General features: G+C 45.9%; 1 protein-coding gene across 1 annotated transcript; it reads left to right on the plus strand.

Moving 5' to 3' along the window:
• The first annotated feature begins 2,622 nt into the window (after positions 1-2,622).
• insm1a (insulinoma-associated 1a) lies at positions 2,623-5,655 on the plus strand. The gene is given in 5 exon segments (XM_069723703.1): positions 2,623-3,043; positions 3,045-3,155; positions 3,158-3,414; positions 3,416-3,506; positions 3,509-5,655. Coding segments are annotated over 5 exon segments (1,359 nt in total). The 5' UTR covers positions 2,623-2,968; the 3' UTR covers positions 4,334-5,655.
• Positions 5,656-24,338: the final 18,683 nt, after the last annotated feature.

The raw sequence follows: 24,338 nt of genomic DNA on the forward strand, positions 1-24,338 counted from the left end.
TGCTCCTTTAGTTTTATGAAATAAAATGACTTTAATGGACTTTTAAATAACAGAAAATAGGTTAAATGAGTTCAGTAAACATTGCAAATGAATATCAGAACTTTAAATTAGCATTGTGTAATGTTGTGTTTCCTGCTGGCTGGAAAATATTTCACATTTAAAACATGAAATTAAGGAAGTTCCAGGTGATTATACTGACGTCTGTCTAAACAATGATCAGAACTCCTACAGACATTTAGACATTTTGTTGATGTTTGTATCCGATTTATTTTTTACTCATTAAAGTCTTAAAGATTAGTTTTCACTGAGGAGTATTCAGTCCAAATGAAGAAGAGGATTTCTGACATACTCATACATTTGTGTGTTTCCTCCACAACGTGCCAACTGTAACCGAGCGCCGGTGACTCTGCAGCAGCGTGACCAATCACACGGCTCGGATAGATGAAAGTGGCTGTGTGGCTTTTTGGAGGAGGAGGAGGAGGAGGGAGGAAGAGCGGGAGAAGGAGGAGGGTGTCACTCTACAGCTGTATGCTAATGAAGCTGAGCTGAAGGCTGTCAGGAAAATAACCGCACGCACACACACACACACACACACACACACACACACACACACACACACACAACATATGTCCACACTTACACAACAAGCTGCCGGCTGAGAAAACACGAACGCTGCTGGTGTCCAAATATGAAGTCAGATATCACAGGATAAATATCATGTTTCAGGACTTTTAATCTGAGATAAAGCCGTGTGTTTCTGTGGTAGAACTTCATGCTTTCTGAGAGACGTCGTGTGTTTGGTCAGAAATATTCAGTTTGTCGTGTTTTTGTGGTTTTTAATGACAGTTTTCCAGTATTTGTCACATTATACTGGATGCATTTCTCTTGTGCTTCCTGTTGTAGTTTTTCAATTTAAATCTCTTTATTGGCCTGAAGTTTTGATAAAACATGTTGCCAAAGCATACATTCTTACTGAAAGAGTAGAATATAAATAATAAAATGATAAAATAATAAAAAAAAAGGAAAGAGATGCATAAAATCTTACAATAGCTGCACAATGTGTTGTTTTCTTTTCATCACATATTGAACATCTATAACTTTTAATCTATTTTGTTTTGTTTGAAAAAACTCTTCAACATCTTTAAAAGGCAGATTTGTTTTTCATCGGATTAGTTTTGTTTTAAAGTCAATTTTAGGTTAAATTTGTGTTTTCTTAAAAACATTTGAGAGAAATTTGCCATTTCAAAGTGTTTCCAACCTGTATCGTAAGAAATATGACAATTTAAGGCTGGCAGCTGCACGGAAATCTTGATTTTTAGTATTTTGTAAATTGAAAATCTGGTAAATATGATGTTGATTTTAAGGGTATGAACTGATTTTTAGTTTTTTAAACACAGTAAAATGCAGGAAACCGTTGGCACATATAATGAAATAATGACTCCAATCAGCTTTGGATTAGTTATTGATCATATTCCAGCTCTCAGTTTGGACACACCAACTGTTAAAATGGGAAACCTGCTGCTCTCCAAACCTCTAAACCTTAATTATACAAAGGTGTCCTTCATTTCAGCACCTCCCCACGAGACAGACGTCCCATCATCCCTCACGGTGGTGGACAGACTCGTATCCGACCGCTCGGGTCAGACTCGACCTGCAGGAATTGGGTTTGATGTGCTTTAACCGGCAGATAATCTCGGTTTGCCCCATTTGGAGACGCAGAAAGAGCGCACTGATTACGCACAGCACGCGCCGACGGTATCTGGGGGCCAGATTGCTTTTTCGGGGGGGGGGGGGGGGGGGGGGGGGGGGGGGGGGGGGGGGGGGGGGGGGCTCTTCTTCTTCTTCTTCTTCTCCTTTTTTTTCCAACTGTGCAATTTCCTTTTCAATCACGACGGGTCTACAGCTTGCACAAGCGCAGCCATTGTGATGCAAAGCAGGAAACCCTCCTCTCGCTATTAATTATGTATGCGTAAAATGACGGATTCATATGTCCGGAGTTAACTGTCACGCCAGCGCACATGCTGCAGGATCACCGTGCTTTCAGACCGACCTGTCTTATGTTTGATGTTTAGTTATTTGTCTCGTGTTGTGGACGAATGTCACCTCGTTGTTTGCTGCGTAAAGCAGATTTTTAAGTCTGTTTTTGGATGTTTCGTTTTCCTAGAAAGTCTTTCAACGTCTTAAATTTCTAATTTGAAGCCGATGTGTTGAATGGTCCTGAAAACACTTCAATAAAGGGTTTTATTGCAGTTAGTGGCTGTTTTTATCAATTTAAATATTACATTTTTATATCCGAGTCTTCATTTTCTCAAAGTTTCGAATTTAAAACCAGCTCGAGCTTCATTTTTCCTGCTGCCTGCTTCCCAGTTTTATCCTCCACTCTTGCTTCTTGTTATTTGAGGCCGTTATGTGGACGGATGTCTCCTTTTTTGGAGAAATCAGAGCCCCCACCACCCAAAGGAGACACATAAAGCCCAGGCACGTGTAGATTTCTATACAAACTCATCAGACCGTAAAAGCAGGAGGCTCCTGGCGTGTGCCCGGGTCGAGAGGAGGAGGAGGAGGAGGAGGAGGAGGGAGAGAGAGTGTGTGTAGGGGGGTCGAAATACAATAAAACCCTCAGGTACATCTGCTTTGCAATCTGCAAATCCCCCCTCCACCACCCCTCCTCCTCCTTCACTCCATCAGCCTCTCCATCCTCCCACACCCACTCCCCAAATCCACAGGGGACCTCGGCTCCTCCTGATTGGTCAGAGATGAGGCAGCGAGGGGGGGACGGGGACAATGTCATCATGTCGCCTTAAAAAGAGTGCAGCTATGTTGTGGTTAAAGCACCTCGGGAGGAGAAGACGGGATCAATAGCACGAGGAAACAAACAAACAAAAAAACACTCATCAGATGTTGGTGTCCGCGCGCGGCTGAAAGTGGGTTTGTTCAAAGTGCCTTCAGCTCTCCGACCAGCGCGAACATGCCGCGAGGATTCCTGGTGAAACGGAACAAGAAGACCAACCCGGTGTCCTACCGGGTCCGCTCCGACGACGAGGAAGCGGAGCAACCGGCAGCTGATGTGCCGCCGTCGTCCTCCTTCTCCTCCTCCTCCTCCTCCTCCTCCTCTGTTTCCTCCGCGCACCTCGCCTCCATCCCGACGCGCGCACAGACGCCGACGCCCACCTGCGGGGCGGCGGCCACGGCCCCGGAGCCGCACGCTAGACCGGTGCAATTTGGGAACCCGGAGACGGTTTACCAGGCGCTGTACAGCCCGACCCGGCCCGTCAGCCACGACCACGACCGCTCCTACCTGGAGAGACGCTTCAGCCTCGGGTCCCCGGTGTCCGCGGAGTCTTTCCCCACACCGGCAGCCTTCACCGCTGTGGACCACCTCTTCGCCCCGGTGGACCTGAAAATCGGTTCCAGCAACAGCAACCGCTCCGGCACCAGCGCCGCGGCCACCGGGACGCTCCCCGCCGCCGGAACCAAGCGGCCATCCGGCGACACGGAGCGCAAAGGAAAACCCCCCTCCAAGAAAACCAAAGCCATCCGGAAACTGCACTTTGAGGATGATGTCACCACGTCTCCGGTTCTGGGGCTGAAGATTAAAGAGGCGCCGGTGGACCAGAAGCCCCTCAGACCGACGTCCGCCGGAGGAGACCACATCCCACGGGGAGAGTTCGTGTGCCAGCTGTGCCGGGAAGCCTACGCTGACCCGTTCGCGCTGGCGCAGCACAAGTGCTCCAGGATAGTCCGGGTCGAGTACAGGTGTCCCGAGTGCGACAAGGTGTTCAGCTGCCCGGCCAACCTTGCTTCCCACCGGCGGTGGCACAAACCGAAGCCGCAGAACGGAGCCCAAAACCTGGAGAGTGACAAGGTGGCCGCCGGGAAGACGGCTCCGGATGAAGGGAAGGATTCTAGTGACAGGGACACACCCAGCCCGGAGCCCTCCGAGTCCGGCTCCGAGGATGGACTGTATGATTGTAACCACTGCGGGAAACGGTTTAAGCGCCAGGCCTACCTGAGGAAGCACCTGGCGTCTCAGCACGGCTCCCCGAAGCCGGCGGAGGAGGAGGACGCGCCGGCCTGCGAGCAGAGCGCGGCGCCGCTCAACCTGAGCTCCTCCAGCTGCCACTTGTGCCCCGTGTGCGGGGAGAACTTCACCAGCAGAGGCAGCCAGGAGCGGCACATCCGCCTGCTGCACTCGTCACAGGTGTACCCGTGCAAGTACTGCCCCGCCGTCTTCTACAGCTCCCCGGGACTCACCAGGCACATCAACAAGTGCCACCCGTCCGAAAACCGGCAAGTGATCCTGCTGCAGATGCCGCTGCGCCCCGCCTGCTGATCCGGGACTCTGAGCTGCCTTCACCCCGTCAGAGGACCAGATTCACCGTCCAGCCTGGTTCGTGGGAGGCTGTCAGAGTCACACTGCAGAAATATCATCATCATCATCATCATGAAGATTTGGGTTTTAAAAATGTGCAGCAGTTCGGTGAGAAGCTGTAACTGACTTCAGTGGTGATGGCAGGGATTTATTTTCTCTCCAGTTGCAGTTATTTACTTCAAAATCACATCTATTTAGTCTTTTATTCAATTTGAATATGTCAAAGTTGAATTTTCTTCCACGTTTCTGAAATAATGTTCGTACTTTTACTTTATTCTCACATATTAATTCATGAAAAAGCACAAATTAAATAAGAATAAAGTGAAAACTGTCACTTTATCGAGTTAAAACATGAAGTTAAAGGATATTTCTGCAGTGAAACTCTGGAAGCACAAAGAAAAAGTCCCAACTGTCACAGCGGTGACTCAGTGCCTTGCTCAAGGACACTTCAGCAGGTTCTGGGAGTGTGTTTGACCCCCCCCACCCCCCCACCTCCCCCTCCTCCCCCTGACCCCCCCCCCCTAAAGGATGTGTGACGTCACGTTTCAAACGCTTAAAAAATAAAAGCCTTTAGACTGTTAATGTATTTTTCTAGCATCTCTGCACAAGTGCTATTAGCTCGATAGACCTAAGAGAGGGGACGACCTGTAGCCGATCAAAACCAGAAGTCACAGGCCCGAACAGACCTTATCTCATCACTCTGATTAGCTTTAACATAGCTCGTGGATCTGTGGATCAGTAGCTGTCGCCTGAAAACACAAAAGAGTCAAACTAGTGTAGCCGGTAATGCCTTTGGATTAGAAACTCCTGCTGTAAAACTGCCTTAAACTCAACGGATCCGATTGTTTATTTACTTATTTATCACTGGATGGGTGTACGACTTCTTGTTTTCTACAAAGCCTTCTGTGTTACCAATATACAGTATATCTAATCTTTGGGTTTTTTCTATTTATTTATGTATTTATTAAATTATTTCTGTAAATTATTGCTCTGTGTGATCTGTGATCTGTTGCTGTGTTTTTTCACGATGTAGCCAAATTCTTTTATTTTCTTTTAACTTATATGGAGAAGGTGCGAGGACGATGTGTTCACGTGACATTATAGCAATCAATGAGTTTTATCAGACGCTCTTCAATAAGAACGAATGCAATCATGTTTTTATTTGTTTATTTTTATTGTTCTGTTGGTTTCTTTGTAACTCTTAGCTCTTATACTGCTTTGGATGTTTCTGCAGTATTTTGCTAAATGTCCAAAAAATAATAAAAACCAAACTGAGAAACATTTCTGTTTTAGTCTTGTGGAGGTTTTTTACATGTGTTAGCAGATGTGGTTTCACAGCTGGATTTACAGCCTGAATCGTGGCTTTGTGAAGGAACTAAACCCCAAAAACATAAAAGTTAGTTAGTAGCCAAAGGTCTCCTCAGTATTTTATCTCTTTAAATAATGGTAAAACAGTTTTTTTATAACCTTCTACACCTGTAGACACAACAAAATTTAAATTTCATGTCAGTTAATGTACTCTGGGGTCTGTAAACAGTCCCAATTTAAGATACTTTGTCTAAAAATATCTGAAAAAGCCTGACAGAAAAATAATAGACAACAAATTTAACATTTGATTTTTCGTTGGAAGCGTTTGATGAGCAAATATTCTCCTGGAACAACTTCTCAAATGCGAGTATTTCATAGTTTTCTATGAAACCTCTTTTAGAAAATGTATGTCTGGACTGCAGGGACTAAAGATAAAAGAAAACAGTTGTCGAATGTGTTGATGCAGTCTTGAACTTCATGTTTTGGGGCTTTAAAAGGTCCAAATTTAAGAAGAAACCCTTTAAAACCAACATGAGTTGGCATTGGTGGAATGTAACAAAGTACATTTACTAAAGTACAAGCTGGAGGTGCAGTATTTCAATTTGATGCCTTTTTATACTTTGTTTATTTACAATTAAGTTGAAAAAGTTGAAAGAGTTCCTGAATGCAGCACAGCGATGCACACGGAGCAGCGGGAAGCAGCGACCTTCATCAGGACGTATTCAGAGTTCATCATCATCACTGAGTTCAACACGTTAACGTGACCGCTGGTACGTGAACATTAGTGATGTCACCATGGAAACCTGAAACTGGAGCAGAGAAACAGCAGATTTTGGGGTCAAATGTTTGGGAGAACAAAATCTTCAACACGTCCACTAACAGCCGAGTGTTCCTGAGCCCATGCAGTGATTTCTAATACAGAATCATGGCTGTTAATTAAAGTTGTGCCGCCTGTGGGCCCAAAGATCACATTCATCCAATATTGGTTTCTGGCCTTTGGTCCTCGAATCTGATTTTGGATAAAGTTTTTGAGGAACAGAAAATCTTCAACACACCTGCTCACAGCATGTTGTCATGTTGGAGAAGCCTGTTGCCACGGCGACACAGTTCAGGTGGTCCACAGCGAATGTTCCCCTCAGAAGGTCCCAGTGGAACTCTGTGTTGACAGTCTGACTCTGGGGGACGAATTCACGGTGACACAAAGAAAACCCACCTGGTGTCTCCTGACCTGACGATCCTTCTTCGGTCTTGAACGGTGAAGCTCCGCCCGTCTTGAAACGTGATGTCATCAGAACACCTCGCCGGCTCGTCGCTTCGTCGCCGTAGACTTTCTGAAGATTTTCAAGGGTCTCTGTTGACCGTTTAGAGTTTGACACAAAAAAACAAAAAAAAACAGCCTAGATTCTGCAGTGGAAATCACTGCATGGGCTCAGGAACAGTCAGCTGTAAGTGGACGTGTTGAAGATTTTCTGTTCCCCAAAAGTTCTCTGCTCCAGTTTCAGGTTTCCATGGTGACATCACTAATGTTCACGTACCAGCGGTCACGTTAACGTGTTGAACTCAGTGATGATGATGAACTCTGAATACGTCCTGATGAAGGTCGCTGCTTCCTGCTGCTCCGTGTGCATCGCTGATGAATCACTGTGTGCTGCTCATTGTTTTCACTGTAAAAATGCAACGAACAAAATGCGTTCAAGCTTTCTTTAATTTTCAGCTGTTAGCAATAAATCAACTCTCACAATTGTTGCTGATTGATTTTCTGTCAACTAACTAATCAATCAATCACTACAGCTCAGAGCACCGGTTGGTTTCTGGGGAAATAATACAACTGACATGTACGGGGGTCAGCGGGGACCCCCAGGAGGTGCAGCGTACAACATACAGCAGTGAAGAGCAGAGTGAAGGTTTACTTTTCATCCTGCTCTGTTAAATACAATGAGGAGTGTGTTTACTGCACAGTGTGAGAGTGTTTAACAGGTCAGAGGTCAGCAGCAGGTCAACACACACAAAACATTCTGCATCTGAAAGACATTCCTGCACCTCCACTCCGCCTCCTCCGACTCTTTCTTCTCTTTCAGCCCTTTAAAAAGACACCGATCTACAGCTGCCAACCTTCAGCCTGGTCTCTGCAGCAGCGACGAACACGGAGACGTTTTATAATCCAGCACACAAATATTATCCCTCAAAAACAGCAGCCCTCGTCTGCATGTTGTTTTAATATATGACAAATCTTACAAAGTCTAAAACCCATTTCTCAACTGGTCCTTACTTTCAGCTTCTTTTGGTCGGTCTCCTGTTTTCGGATTGTCCGTCCTCCTCTCGTGATCTCGATATCTCAAGAACAACTGGAGGGAATTTCTTCAAATTTGGCACAAACGTTCACTTGGACTCGAGGATGAGCTGATTATATTTTGGTGGTCGAAGGTCTCTGTGACCTCATGTCCGTCCCATTCTCGTCAACACGACGCCATAACTGAGAACAGGAGAGACCAGATCCTGAATGTGTGACTGATCTAAACTGTGCTGATTGTACAGATCTTCTGTGTTGGAGGAACTCGCTGAAACTTTTGGCTTTACTTCAGTACAGAAATAAAAAATAGTGACAAAACCACACATTTAAGATTAATAGGTCCGAGGTGACAAATTAAGAAAACCTTTAAAAAAGGTTGGTTTTTTTAAATAAATTTTAATCCTTTACAAAACATTTTCTCAAAAAATGCCAATGAATAATTCAGTTATTCTGTGTCGGATAAATTAATGATATTTTAATAGGCGCATTTTCACAGTGAGACTTTTAAAAAGCTTTTGAATTATTAAAAGGTCTTCTACTTTAATTTATTCCATTCACTGATGTGTCTGTCGATCACGTCTCCAGTCAGATCTCAGTATTCATCCTTCTCCGGCTGCAACATGTGATGATCTTCAATTTAAAGAGAAACCATCCTGAAAAATACAACTCCAAAAGTTTTTAATTATAGAATTTGAATGTATATCAGATAATTCACTGATTTTTAAAGTAATCTCAACCAAACATCCACTAATCAGCTGTCGTGGAGGTTTTCGGTCAAATCACATAATCTTGATCAGATGATGCTCAAACAGCTTTCAAACTACAAACTGAATCACAATTTATTCTTGAAACACTGCTGCGAACTTTCAGGACATCTGGATGGAAACCTTTCGTCTCATTTCATCTTAACCCCCCCAACACACACACACACACACACACACACACACACACACACACACACACACACACACACACACACACACACACACACACACACACACACACACACACACACACACACACACACACACACACACACACACACACACACACACACACACACACACACACACACACACACACACACACACACACACACACACACACACAAGCAAGCTGTGTCTAGCTTTCAACACACACACTGAAGCAGCCCATCAGTCTGTTTCTCCCCTCGTGTGGCTCTGACAGGTGTAAGGCAGCTGGGGAGCAGACTGCAGATAAGAGCTGCAGATAACACACACAGAAACACACACACACCACACACACACACCACACACACACAGAAACACACACACACCACACACACACACCACACACACACAGAAACACACACACACACACACACACACACACACACACACACAGAAACACACACACACCACACACACACAGAAACACACACACACCACACACACACAGAAAACACACGAACACACACAGAAAACACACGAACACACACACACTCTCCATAATGGAGCGTTTCCAGAGAAATAAAGAGAGTGAGAAGTGAAAGCAGCAGCTGTTGGAGCTGCAGGAACAAAACTGAAAATGAACTCGAGCTGCAACACTAAATATGATCCGTTTATCTTTCAGCTGGAAATAACCAAGTTTCAGCTGCACTAAGGACGTGATCCAACGGGTCCCAATGTCCGTCTCAACCATAGACGAGATATAGAAATATTTATAGTCTCCTTAAGCTGCAATACCAGCGAGTGCCACTAGAGGTCGGCTCCAAAAAGCCTCCGGCTCCATAGACTCCCATTCAACTTCTCTCATCAAATCCAAAGTGAATCAAATGTGTCCATCAGTTATCTCGGTGTTGTTAGCTAAAGTCACTCCTTCTTCTTAGTTTTCTGGAGGTCCATCTGAAAATAATCCCTCATTCATTAGAAAAGAAGATTCAAGAAGACCTGTTTTTGGGGGCGTGTCTGTTTGATTGACAGGCCTGTGGTGCAGTCAGGTTACAGCTATCGGTGGGCGGGACGTAGTATCGTCAGGTTTCCTATCAGATCGGTCAGATCCACCTCTGGCTCCTCCCCCAGCTCGTCCAAATATGGTCACTTCCTGCTCCAAACCGCTCCGAACTAACAAGATGGTGACGGACAGAATCTGAACTGGAGGCTGAAACAGGCAACAAAACTTTGGAGACAAAACCTCTAAAAATCAGCGTTACCGCTTGAATCAGTGACGTAAAAGAAAAACTGTCAATTTATTTTCACAAACCTACGACAGACGTGTCGTCAGCGCTCAGATGTGCTGCTGGGTTTTACTTCTTTCTGCCTCGCTGTCAGACGTGAAAGCGACACGACGTGATTCGATTTGTTAGATTAAATCAGACGTCTCTAATGCTGTTACAGCCGGGACGGGGAGTAAAGTTACAGCCGGTGTGGACGAACATTTACACCATGAACAGCATGACTTGTAGCTTTTAAGGGTTCTTTGTGTATTTGTTTTGTTCCTCGGATAAAAATCTGCAGTGAAATGATGTGAAGTTAAAAGAAGGTGTTGCTTCACTTCCAAATGTTTCTTCTCTGGATGTCAGTGTTTGTTCAGAGTTTCGTCCCTCCAACTGCCTCAGATTTTAAAGTCACCTGGTGTCTTTCCACCTCCTCCTCTTCCTCCACCTGCACCTCCACCTCCGCCTCCTCCTCTTCCTCCACCTGCGCCTCCACCTCCGCCCTTCCCTCCATCACGGCCGCCCTCCCTCAGCTGCGGCCGTCCCGCACGCGCCTCCTCTTATCTACATCACACTCAAACAAAGAGGCAACAAAAAGAAGGAGCAGCCAGAGTAAACAGCGTCTCTGCGTCGGCCGAGGGAAGGCAAACAAACCTCGGGGGCATTTTCCAGGCCGGCAGGTGTTGGTGTCGGAGGGAGGCGAGCGGAGAGTCAACAAGTGGAGAGGAACGAGCGGCGAGAGTCGACGCCAACACGGGAGCGGTTTGTTTTAGGAGCGGATTAAAGCTCGGAGAGGGAAAGACTTTTGTTGCGGAGACACGTGGGTGCTAAAGTTCAAGTGCTGAATCTGTTTGTCGTGTGTTCACTTCAGAATCTTTCCTCTGCAGTGCTTCTGAATAAAGGAACCATCTCTGTTAGTTCTGGGTCCAGAAAACTCCACACTTCAGAACCAGGACAGACCCTGACTCTCCCCTCCTCCCTTCATGGTTTTTCTTTCTATTTTATAATAAACTCGACGTTATAGAAAACCTGCTCGTCGCCTCCGTGATTTGGCCCGCAGGTTTTTTTCAGAGCGGTTTTAAAACTCCCGGCTGGACGTAAATCACCGTCTGCGTCAATATGACGCACGAACGGCTTTAATAAAAAGACATTTGACGACCTGAGAAAGAGAACGTGTGGAAGCAGCTCACCGAACGTGACGGTACCCACCTGTCACTCAAAGCCGCCCCGCCATTAATCCTGCGGTGAGTTTTATGAAAATTCCCACAGTTGTCGTAAACGGGGAAATTAGCTACGGAGACTAAATCTGTATTTTCTACCAGGCTTATTTCTGCTGTAAAGTTTTTACATGGCGGTCTGTGGTTAGTGACTCACTGTTAGAGCCTCTAGTGGCCAGTCAAGGAACTGCAGTGTTTGTTTTTATTTTTCAGTCCCAGAGGTTGCTGCTCATAAAGTCTCCACGATTCGACCGTCTGAGGTTGCAATAACTTTTATGAGATCTAATTTAGATTATATTTGATTATCATTACACACGTAGGAGTCCTTTGACAGAATAAAGCGTTTTGTAGTAACGGATGTGATGCAAATAAGATACGAAGTAAAAAAAAAAAAAGAAAGAGTAGAAAACATGTTATTGTCTCAAACTCTCATGTAAAAATAACCATATTTTCAAACCTTCTTTCCAGTAAAGAATATTATCTTAAATTCAGTACATCAAGCACTTATTTCTGTCCAATCAGTCTGTTGGGACGTGTGACATCATTGCCAAGGTCAGCGTCTGCAGATGACTGCTGATCGGCTTTACGGAGCAGGATGCAGCTGGCTGTGATACCCATCTCCCCTCTGATTAGCACGGCTCAAGTAAAACCTTAATCGCCTTGTTGACTTGAAAGGCTCTCAAAGTGGGAAAGCTAATTATCTCCACGCAGCAGCACAGACGCCGAGAGGAATTTCTGCAGCAGGAGAGTTGTGGCCGTCCAAATTTACTCGACTTGGTTTCCTGAGCAAAAGATCCGGCAAGAATTAGAAACGTATGAAATATTACTGAATGGAACTGGATTCTTCCTGATGATCAAACATTCAGAGCTTTTAGACAGTACCGTGGTTTTGGACTTTGTTATGAGCTTCGCTTTACGTTTGGTTTTGGACTGGTTATAGATTATGGTTATAGATTATGGTTATAGATTATGGTTATAGATTATGGTTATAGATTATGGTTATAGATTATGGTTATAGATTATGGTTATAGACTTGTCCTGGGCTTGATTTTCTTCTTGGTTTTAACTTTGGTTGGGACTTGGTTTTGGAATCTGTTTAGGACTTGGAATTAGGCTTTGTTCATACCTGGCTTTAGATTGGTTTAAGGTGATTTAGACATGGTTGGGGTATTGTTTTGGGATTTGGTTTTAGGCTTGGCTTTAGACTGGGCTTGGTCTTGGTTTTAGGCTTGGCTTTAGACTGGGCTTAGTCTTAGTTTTAGGCTTGTCTTTAGACTGAGCTTGGTCTTAGTTTTAGGCTTGGCTTTAGACTGGGCTTGGTCTTAGTTTTAGGCTTGGCTTTAGACTGGGCTTGGTCTTGGTTTTATTTTGGTTTTGAACTAGTTTTAGACAAGTTTTGGGTTCAGCTCTGAACTTGTTTTTAGGCTCTTTTTGAACCGGTTTAAACGCTGCCTGATGGATAAAAATCTCAAGGTTTAAAGTGCCTAATATAACAGTTTCAAATGTATACAATAAAATATTTTGAAATTAATTCTCTGGAGAGAAAAATGATAGACAAATTAAATCAATGAGATAATAAGACATTTTAAACCATTAATACAATAAAACAGGTGATTAATTAAATCAAATAATAAACATTTAAAATAAAAGCCAGACGAAAGGTAGATTTTAAATTCGGACATTAACTCTGTCCTTTGATTTAATGTCTGTATTGTCGTTGGAGATGTGGAAACTCCGTCACACAAACAACATGCTTGAGGTGGAAATTGGTGAACAGCTTTTTGCATCTGCTGCCGTTGAAAGCCCAGTCTGTTCTCTAATTCCTAAAATCCTTCGAAACATCAGTGGGTCCTGTAAGCTTTTGTTCGGAGGGCTGAGGTAATGGGTGGGGCCCGGGGTGGGTGCTGTTTGGAGGGAGGGGAGGTGTGTGTGGGGGGAGGAAGGGGAGGGGGGGACAGCTGATTTGAGGGCCCTGGCGAACATAAAGGGGCCGGGACCTCCTCCACACATGCCCCACACAATGCCCCGGCCCTAATGCTTGTAAATCTATTCACACATCCAGAGGCCAAAGATAATAACAAGCTGTTCAGAATGAATTTCTAATGAGCAAGCTGGAGCCTCGCGCCACTGGAAACCTGGTCGGAGCTCAGCAGAAATCCTGCTTCACAGACAGCCACGAAACAAACACGCCTGTTTACCATCAGAGCAGAAACGTGTATGAAGCAATACCGTTGGATTAAAAATGTAAAAAAAACAGGCACAGCGACGCAATGAAGGACAATCTGCCTACTAAGGAATCTGAGCAGTCACATTTAAAGTTGATTATTGATACTACAGTGTATGTAAGGAAAACACTTCATATTTAATTGAAATCTTCAGCCTCTAATCCTTAAATTGGCTTCATCAATATTATTTATGATAACGCATCAAATTACAATACGAAAACAACGTGACTGTGTGAAAGCCATCTGAAGCTCTACAGTGAGTTTCAGCTCATTGTTTAGATGTTCGTCTACAACTTTACTGCTCTGCTTCGCTCTCATTCCTCAGCAGTAAAAAAAACAACATCAAAAACCCAGTAAAAGCCTGTTTACACTGAACAGCAGCTCTGACAACATACCTTTAGGATGTTAGTAACCCAGCACCAAACGTCATGTTTATAACCTTTTGTCAGAGTGTAACAAACCCAATCAGAAATCCAGAAGTGTCTTCAGCTGCAATCCCAGCGAGTGCCACTAGAGGTCGGCTCCAAAAAGCCTCCGGCTCCATAGACTCCCATTCAACTTCTCTCATCAAATCCAAAGTGAATAAAATGTGTCCATCAGTTATCTCGGTGTTGTTAGCATTTTCTAATGTTTCTGGCATTTAAACAACAGATTTTTGTTTAAATTAAATAAGTAAAATTTAGTTTGATGAACAGCAGGGAGCCGAGTGCATCAATGGACAAAAAACACCCTGTTTCTCAAAGTAGAAGTTTAGCAGATATTTCCCTCGAGAATGAGACCAGAATTGTAACTAAATGAAATGAAATATTAGACGTAGATTAACCGGGTGGCCAGAAACACCTAAACAAGAGGAGTGAACAGGAAAGTGTGCAGCTCATGATGGTTTCTGACGACACGTTGGACGCGCTGGTCGAAGCTTTTTGGCTGTGAAGGTGTTTGACTCTCAGAGCAGCTGAAGAAAGGTCACCAGAGGTCACAGCAGCTCCTCTCCTCACCACTGCAGGAAACAAGGGCTTAATTATGGAAATGAGCCTCCGCTGCTGCCAGTCTGCTGGACACACACACACACACACACACACACACACACACACACACACTCACACACACACACACACACACACACACACACACACACACACACACACACACACACACACACACACACACACACACACACACACACACACACACACACACACACACACACACACACACACACACTCACACACACACACACACACACACACACACACACACACACACACACACACACACACACACACACACACACACACTCACACACACACACACACACACACACACACACACACTCACACACACACACACACACACACACACACTCACACACACACACACACACACACACACACACACACACACACACACACACACACACACACACACACACACACACTCACACTCACACACTCACACACACACACACACACACACACACACACACACACACACACACACACACACACACACTCACACACACACACACACACACACACACACACACACACACACACACACACACACACACACACACACACTCACACTCACACACTCACACACACACACACACACTCACACTCACACACACACACACTCACACACACACACTCACACACTCGCAGCTGTCAACAGTTAATTTACCGTAGATAAATGGTAACTATTGTCAAATTAAAATGTGTTTAACAGTTTAAATCCAAACAATAATGTCAAAATGAAAACAACATACTGCACTTGTATAATTAAAACTTCACCATCATGATCACTTGTCTCTGGAACTTTTTACAGACAGTCAGTGACAGCAATTCTTCACGAGGTCATACATGTTCAACATGAAATAAAAACTCGCAGTGAAGAGACGCTCCTAAAATATGATTGATTCAGCGATTCACCTGAGATCGGCCGAGGCGTGAAGAATCACTGAACGAAGCATCCGCAGGGAAACACCTGAGCCACAGGGCGGAGGGGGGGTCACGGGTGGAGGGAGGAGTCAGGGGTGGAGGGAGGAGTCAGGGGTGGAGGGAAGAGTCAGAGGAGGAGGGAGGGGTCAGAGGAGGAGGGAGGGGTCAGGGGTGGAGGGTGGGGTCACGGGTGGAGGGAGGAGTCAGGGGTGGAGGGAGGGGTCACAGGTGGAGGGAGGAGTCAGGGGTGGAGGGAGGGGTCACAGGTGGAGGGAGGAGTCAGGGGTGGAGGGAGGGGTCACAGGTGGAGGGAGGAGTCAGCGGTGGAGGGAAGAGTCAGGGGAGGAGGGAGGGGTCAGGGGTGGAGGGTGGGGTCACGGGTGGAGGGAGGAGTCAGGGGTGGAGGGAGGGGTCACAGGTGGAGGGAGGAGTCAGGGGTGGAGGGAAGAGTCAGAGGAGGAGGGAGGGGTCAGGGGTGGAGGGTGGGGTCACGGGTGGAGGGAGGAGTCAGGGGTGGAGGGAGGGGTCACAGGTGGAGGGAGGAGTCAGGGGTGGAGGGAAGAGTCAGAGGAGGGGTGGAGGGAGGGGTCAGGGGTGGAGGGTGGGGTCACGGGTGGAGGGAGGAGTCAGGGGTGGAGGGAGGGGTCACAGGTGGAGGGAGGAGTCAGGGGTGGAGGGAGGGGTCACAGGTGGAGGGAGGGGTCAGGTGGAGGGAGGGGTCACAGGTGGAGGGAGGAGTCAGGGGTGGAGGGAGGGGTCACAGGTGGAGGGAGGAGTCAGGGGTGGAGGGAGGGGTCACAGGTGGAGGGAGGAGTCAGCGGTGGAGGGAAGAGTCAGGGGAGGAGGGAGGGGTCAGGGGTGGAGGGTGGGGTCACGGGTGGAGGGAGGAGTCAGGGGTGGAGGGAGGGGTCACAGGTGGAGGGAGGGGTCACAGGTGGAGGGAGGGGTCACAGGTGGAGGGAGGAGTCAGCGGTGGAGGGAAGAGTCAGGGGAGGAGGGAGGGGTCAGGGGTGGAGGGTGGGGTCACGGGTGGAGGGAGGAGTCAGGGGTGGAGGGAGGGGTCACAGGTGGAGGGAGGGGTCACAGGTGGAGGGAGGAGTCAGCGGTGGAGGGAGGAGTCAAGAATACTAACATACTTTCCCAATTAAACCATTTAATTCGTAGCAACATGTTTGCAAACTTAATCTCTGCTGTCAGTTTCAACGTGTTTGTAACGTTTGTATGAACATGTATTCAGATTTAATCTGATCATTGTCGAGTCCAAAAGAGTCAAACACTGAACGCCGTCTGTCCGTCTGTCCGTCTGTCCGTCTGTCCTTCTGTCCGTCTGTCCGTCTGTCCTTCTGTCCGTCTGTCCTTCTGTCCGTCTGTCCGTCTGTCCGTCTGTCCTTCTGTCCGTCTGTCCGTCTGTCCTTCTGTCCGTCTGTCCTTCTGTCCTTCTGTCCGTCCGTCTGTCCATCTGTCCGTCTGCCCGTCTGTCCGTCTGTCCGTCTGTCCTTCTGTCCGTCTGTCCATCTGTCCTTCTGTCCTTCTGTCCGTCTGTCCTTCTGTCCGTCTGTCCGTCTGTCCGTCTGTCCTTCTGTCCGTCTGTCCGTCCGTCTGTCCGTCTGCCCGTCTGCCCGTCTGTCCGTCTGTCCATCCGTCCGTCCGTCTGTCCGTCTGTCCGTCTGTCCGTCTGTCCGTCTGTCCATCCGTCTGTCCGTCTGTCCGTCTGTCCGTCTGTCCGTCTGTCCGTCTGTCCTTCTGTCCGTCTGTCCTTCAGTCACGGTGCTGAATAACGGACAGAAGAGAGAACGTGAACATGATTAAAACACAGTGAAGCTGACCTTTGACCTTGTAGGTATAAAACGTCACCACTTCACCGTGAATTCTTGAGTCGTTCCCACAAACACGTTTCGTCCTTTGACCCCCAAAGTTGAATCGGTTCACCCTCGAGTCCACGTCAACGTTTGTGACGGAGATATCTCGTTCACAATAGAGAAAGGATGGAGGCTGACCTTTGACCCCAGACATCTAATTTGTCCATCCCTGAGTGTCGATGGACGTTTGTGGCGAGATGGAAGAAACTGCTTCAAGCCGTTAGATATCGTGTTCACGAATAAAAGACCCGTTAAAAATAAAACGAATACATTAAACTACAAATCTGTCCCACATTTACAGAATCAACATTTTAATCCTGAGTTTTATTCAAAGGTTTATTTGAAACAGGAAATAATCAGATGTTATATTCAGGATATTCGTAGCAGGTTGGAGTTTGAATCACACGACGGGATTATCTCCACTAGTTGAAGGACGTCTCCAGATCATTTTTATGATTCGTTCGTGTTTGTCGAATCTGTTTTTTCTCTTTCAGTGAACGCAACACGCTCCCTTTAAAACAAAAGCTTTGGTAACAGAAGATTATCGGAAGCCTCGACACAAAAATCACATATCTGCAGCCGACAGTTTCACAACATTTCACACCAATTATATTAAAAGCCTAAATGACAACTTTAGGAACTGACATTCAGAACTGACTCCCACTCTGAACAAAATGATTGCCGGCATTAAACCGAAACACATTACGAGACTGCTTTAATGTTACGAATCATCCCGAGAGCTTCGGCCTGACAAAAACAACAAAAGCTCCATTTTCAGCTGCGAACCATCTGGTTCAGAAATAATCACACAAACTTCAATTAGAAAAACTATTTCCCCAAAACGGCAGAAATTCTCTTTAGAACCACGACGGTCTTTGATCTCCGCAGGAACCTCAGGAGGAGCGTCGGGTTCCCACCGTATTGATCAGAGCATTGATCAGAGTATCGATCAGAGTATTGATCAGAGCATTGATCAGAGCATCGATCAGAGTATCGATCAGAGTATTGATCAGAGCATCGATCAGAGCATCGATCAGAGTATTGATCAGAGCATCGATCAGAGCATCGATCAGAGTATCGATCAGAGTATCGATCAGAGTATTGATCGGAGCATTGATCAGAGTATCGATCAGAGTATTGATCAGAGCATCGATCAGAGCATCGATCAGAGTATCGATCAGAGCATTGATCAGAGTATCGATCAGAGTATTGATCGGAGCATTGATCAGAGCATCGATCAGAGTATTGATCAGAGCATCGATCAGAGTATTGATCAGAGCATCGATCTGAGCATCGATCAGAGTATCGATCGGAGCATCGATCAGAGCATTGATCAGAGCATCGATCAGAGTATTGATCAGAGCATCGATCAGAGTATTGATCAGAGTATTGATCGGAGCATTGATCAGAGTATTGATCAGAGTATTGATCGGAGCATTGATCAGAGCATCGATCAGAGTATCGATCAGAGTATTGATCAGAGCATTGATCGGAGCATTGATCAGAGTATTGATTAGTGTATTGATTAGTGTATTGATCAGTATCGATCAGAGTATCGATCAGAGAATTGATCAGAGTATTTATCAGAGTATTGATCAGAGCATCGATCAGAGTATTGATCAGAGTATTGATCAGAGTACTGATCAGAGCAGGAGGCATTCGAGTGTTCATAACGGGCTCCGTTCAGGGAGCAGCTGGACGAGCAGTTAAAGCGACGGCCTCGTGGCGGTTCATATTTTACCGGCTCTGCCGGAGTTACCTTGAGCTGTTCGTGACCTTTGACCCTCCACAGAGATGAGTGGAGACATTTTTGTGTCGGACGGATGGGCAGAATAGCTCATTTATGACCTTCATTAGTCACTAAAAGAGATTTGTCATTTTAAAGGAGGTGTGCGTTTGAGAATTATGGATTTTTATGTCGGAACATTTGTTATTATAACAGTTTTTGTCATTTTTGTGAAGACTTTCTTCATAATTTACTTTTACTAACCTGAAATTTAGATGTAAATTACAAAGATTTTTGCAAGAAACTCCAACACAACCTGCTCATAGTTATGGAGGAAATGTTAGTTGTTAAAAGTGTTAATTGTTAACATAAAATATTCCCAAACTAAACTCGTCTGCTTTCAGGTCATCAGGTAGTTTTAAAGAAAAGAGGAATGTTTTCTTCTGATGTCTCAGCGTGACGATTTGAAAAAGACATCAGGTCTTTATGAATCCATCGTTTTTTCTGAAGCAGCTGACGCAAATATATTCAAACTTTTATTTGAAAATCTGTCGTTAATTGTAATCGTTGCTGATTTGAATTTTGATGCGAAATATTTGCCGGCAAGTTTGTTTTTACATTTTGTTTATTGATCTATAATTTGCGTTTGTGCAAGAGAAATGGAAAGTGCCATTTCGCTGCCATTTTGGCCGTCGCCATCTTGTTTTTTTGTTTTCCACTTTGCAACGGCAGACAGTCTCAAAAACAGAGATTCAGACGGTCAGGATTTCATACATCACACACCTAGACAACCAATCCTGCCACTGTAGGGGCGGGGCTAAGAGAGCAGCGGGTGGAGAAAGAGGCGGGGACTATATTCATATTCACACTGAATGAAGGCAAAGTTACATCTCAGCCGCTGTGAGACTTTTTTCTTGGAAAAAAACCTTCAAATGTTTCATTTCAATGAACAGAAGAGAGATTTTTAGGGTTTCCTAAGAACCAGAGGAGGAACTTTAAAACTCGAGACTTTTCTGCCCTGAAACGGAGTCACGCTGTTAGAAAGGATCTCTGCTGTCAACCCCCGAACAATGACGGCCTCGGTAATTGAAACGTCGCGGCGCCCCGGTGCTGTAGCTGGAGGCCCGGCTCTGAGAGGCAGCATGTGTGCTGCTGTGGGCGGTCGGGGAGTTGAAGAGGGCGCCACGCAGACCTGAATCAATAAGGGTCAGGGAGGGAAGGCCGTCTGAAGTCCCCACGAACTGACAGAGGGTTGGAAAGGGTTGGACAGCGGCAGCTGAGGCCGGATTAAACCCCTCCGCACCCACAGCTGGACAACTTGTTCGGTTGCCTAATGGAGCTCCGGGCAGCAGGATTACTGCGATGGCAGACCGTGACGAGAAGCCTCACCTCAAACACCACGCGAGGACACGCCATCTCCCGCCTCTCCACGGGTCATCGTCTTCCTCGTTCGTTCGCCGGAGGAGGCGACGGGTCTGGTTTCTCCAACCTCGTTCTCCATCCGGCGCTCTTTAAACATTCATAAGAAGAAGTGACGTCAGAAACGAGGACGATTCCGGCGGCGGCGTCTCGAAGTGGTTTCCGAGCGGGTCGAGCACGCTCGAGGAAAAAAACGGCCTCCGCTTTGAGAAAGACATCCGTCCTTGAATCGGAGAAACGAGACATTCCTCTGATGCGTAAAGCAGCGAGTGACTCACACTCGACCGCCTCTCGAGCGACGGTTGCTTAATGAGCCCCCGTCAGCGGCGCTGACCTTCCTGTGGTCACGCCGACCCTCGGAGAGATAATTGGCCTGTGAAGACGAAGCCGTTGGCGGGCGGCTCGGCGTGGTGCAGCTGGAGAGAGAGCCGCTCGCCCACCGGCATCACGCTCAAAGGAAAACCTCAACATCAGCTCACATCACCCACATCAGAGACGGCATTTAACAGCTTCAAAAGACGTCTCTGAAACATTCAGATCGATGTCATCCTTCGGATGTCTGTGTGTGAAGAACGAAGCCGGAGAGCTAGCATCTCATCGACCGCACAACGTTACATGTGCAAGTCATACATGAGCAGCAGAACACGTGACACACGGCTACAACCAGCTCGTTACCATGTGTAGCCTAGCTTAGCATAAAGACTGGAAGCGGGGGGAAACGGCTAGCCTGGCTCTTTTTAAAGTTAGACACCTCTAAATTTTACACACAGACTTCATTATCTCATAAGTACGACGTAAAGATAAACGAACGTAGCAGGAATCGGAACAATTCAGAACTCGTTTGATCATTTTCAGGTTTTGAAGATTTCTTCATCAACGTAACTCGTTCAGTTCATCCTGTGGCACAAAACTCCAACACATATAGATCATATTTAATACAGAAACAAATGTTCCCAGATGTAAGTTTTTATTTTAACATTTTCAAAAAATCCCTTGTTAAAAGTATCACGTACCAGCGGTCAGAAAAAAGTGTTGAAAAGGATTCTCTTAACTTATATTTATGTTATGTGCAGTTAAAAATATAACTTAAAGCGAAAACATTTTCAATTTGATTGCTTAAATTTATTGATTGACAAAAAAATCTCTCAAATCTCCACTAAAGTACAAGGAGCTTGATTTTGGCCATTATTATCTTCAACATGTGTTTTGCATGAAGATGTGAAGATGAACGTTTTGCATCTTAACTGAAGATGTTCTGAGAAATTCTCGGACTCTTCCGTCGTCTCTTCGGTGTAAAACCCGACCGTCACCAGCATCCGTCTCGTCCCAGATGGCTCGGCGCTGAGATACGGCGTAATCTAATTTCCTTCTCCATTACCCAAATAAGTGAGCAGATTAAATTTTCATCTGCATCGAGGGTTTAGAAAATGAAGACTGTGCTGTAACAGAGATGAGGCTTTATTGCTGCTAAATGTGATTGTCAAGTTTCTCATGATGATATTCAGCGACGGTGAAAATGAGGAATTATTTTTTGTCACCCATAAAGTGTTTCCTTCTAAATATTCTGGAGGGAAACTGATGCGTGAAAAGCAAAATGAAGCTATGTGTAGAAAGTGTAAATTACAAAAATAGGTTTTTGTTTCAGCACAGCAAGAATGAATTTTTAAAATGTGTTTCTTTAGTTGTTATTCTTGATGCATTAAAGCAGCATTTTATAGTTTGTTGCTGTGATTTCTACGGGCTGTATTTTATTTGTGTTGTTTATAAAATCTGACTCTCTAAAGTAGATCAAAACTGCAGCTGACAAATGAATATGCTTGAGTTAAAAGTAAAAAATGTACCTCTAAAAATTTTAATAAAATGTAAATGTAAATGAAATGCAACCTCCGGGGTTAGCTTGTTGTCATCTGTTGTCTCTTTTGTTGAATTTTGAAAAACACATTCAAATTTAAAAAGACTATCTATATTCTTATTTTCTTCACCTCAAAACCTCTGCTGAGTTAAAATACATGTTAAAATACAATATCTGTATAGAAATTTGTGATTTTCTGCATAAAACGCTCCCTGAATTACGAACAATACTTCCCAATAATCCTTGAAATTTTATGTTCGAACTCTGTTGGTATTTTAAAGGCTGCAGGAAAATCTGTCTTCAGATTAGGAAACAGAATCAATCGCCATCTTTGGCATTACACTTTATAAAGGGTCAACACTTTTTTTTGTTATTTACACCTAATATTGTAACGTAGTTCATGATCATTTCTTGGCTAATCATCTCACTCTGCCCCCTGCTGGACATTTGTGGTTCTTCATCTCCGCTCCCTTTTCCGTGCTTCTTCACCGAGATGCTGTTAATGCAAAGATACGTTCCCCTGATATCCACCTGCACCCTGACTCATCCTTATTGATTTATAGAAGATGTCGAGATGACACTAGAAATCAACAGTAAAGTCCAACAGAAACGCCGGCCACAAGGGGGCGTCACAAAGTTACCTGCAGTCAGACAGATTGGATTTGTGTTGAGTTCAGTTGTGAATGCTGCCCCCCTTCTTCCCCCGTCCCCATGCCAACGCCCGAGCACCGAGTTAAGCGCTCAGGTGGGAACGGCAGGAACAGCGTGTACCGACGGCAGGAAGACAAGAAGACGAGAAGACGAGAAGACGAGAGGACGAGAGGACGAGAGGACGAGAGGACGAGAGGACGTGAGGACGAGAGGACGAGAGGACGAGAGGACGAGAGGACGAGAGGACGAGAAGACGAGAGGACGAGAAGACGAGAAGACGAGAGGACGAGAAGACGAGAGGACGAGAGGACGAGAGGACGTGAGGACGAGAGGACGAGAGGACGTGAGGACGAGAGGACGAGAGGACGTGAGGACGAGAGGACGAGAGGACGAGAGGACGAGAGGACGAGAGGACGAGAGGACGAGAAGACGAGAGGACGAGAGGACGAGAGGACGAGAAGACGAGAAGACGAGAGGACGAGAAGCCTCCCCGCCGTATTAACTAAGCACATAACAGCACACGGCGGCACCTCGGAGTTCTGACGGAGCTCCTGGTGTCATCAGACAGCAGAGAGGAGGGAACGGCATCTCCCCGAGGTTCGCCTCAATGCAACCACCACACCGGGTGTGGAAGGAGAGTCTGCTCCAGCAGGCAGCTAATGAAGGCTGAGAGGACCTGTGGCGGCGCCGTAATTGAACCTCTGGGACATTCTCCCACTCTACATCAGCATCCTGCTCTCCTGAAGTTACGCTCGGCTCCGCGCTGCTGCTCGGGGACGCTTTAATGCAGCATCGGGTTGTTTTATCGGGGGAAGGGATCGTCTCGATTTTGTTGACTGAATGCGAAGTGTGTGTCGGCCTGCGATCGTGAGCTCAATGGAAACCAAGACACAAACAGTCGTCAGCGTCGCTCTGGTAACCAAACGCTGACTGAGCTATACAAGCAGCCCAACCTCCCACAAATGATGCTTATACATTTTATTATATTATATTATGTTATTTATTATACTGTCAGGTTGAATTATGTCTTGTTTGTGTTCTTGGTCAGCAGCGGTACCAACAATGATCTGACAACAGGGTGTTGGAGGATGTGGAACCAAGCGGTAGGAAATGACCATATTTGGACAAGCTGGGGGAGGAGCCAGCACTGGATCTGACCGATCTGATCGGAAACCTGACGATACTACGTCCCGCCCACCGATAGCTGTAACCTGACTGCACCGCAGGCCTGTCAATCAAACAGACACGCCCCCAAAAACAGGTCTTCTTGAATCTTCTTTTCTAATGAATGAGGGATTATTTTCAG

This window comes from Brachyistius frenatus, unplaced genomic scaffold (genome assembly GCF_029030835.1).
Source record: "Brachyistius frenatus isolate BFR_SWC_R1_liver_20210118 unplaced genomic scaffold, ASM2903083v1 Contig_341, whole genome shotgun sequence".
In the NCBI taxonomy this organism is placed as follows: Eukaryota; Metazoa; Chordata; class Actinopteri; family Embiotocidae; genus Brachyistius; species Brachyistius frenatus.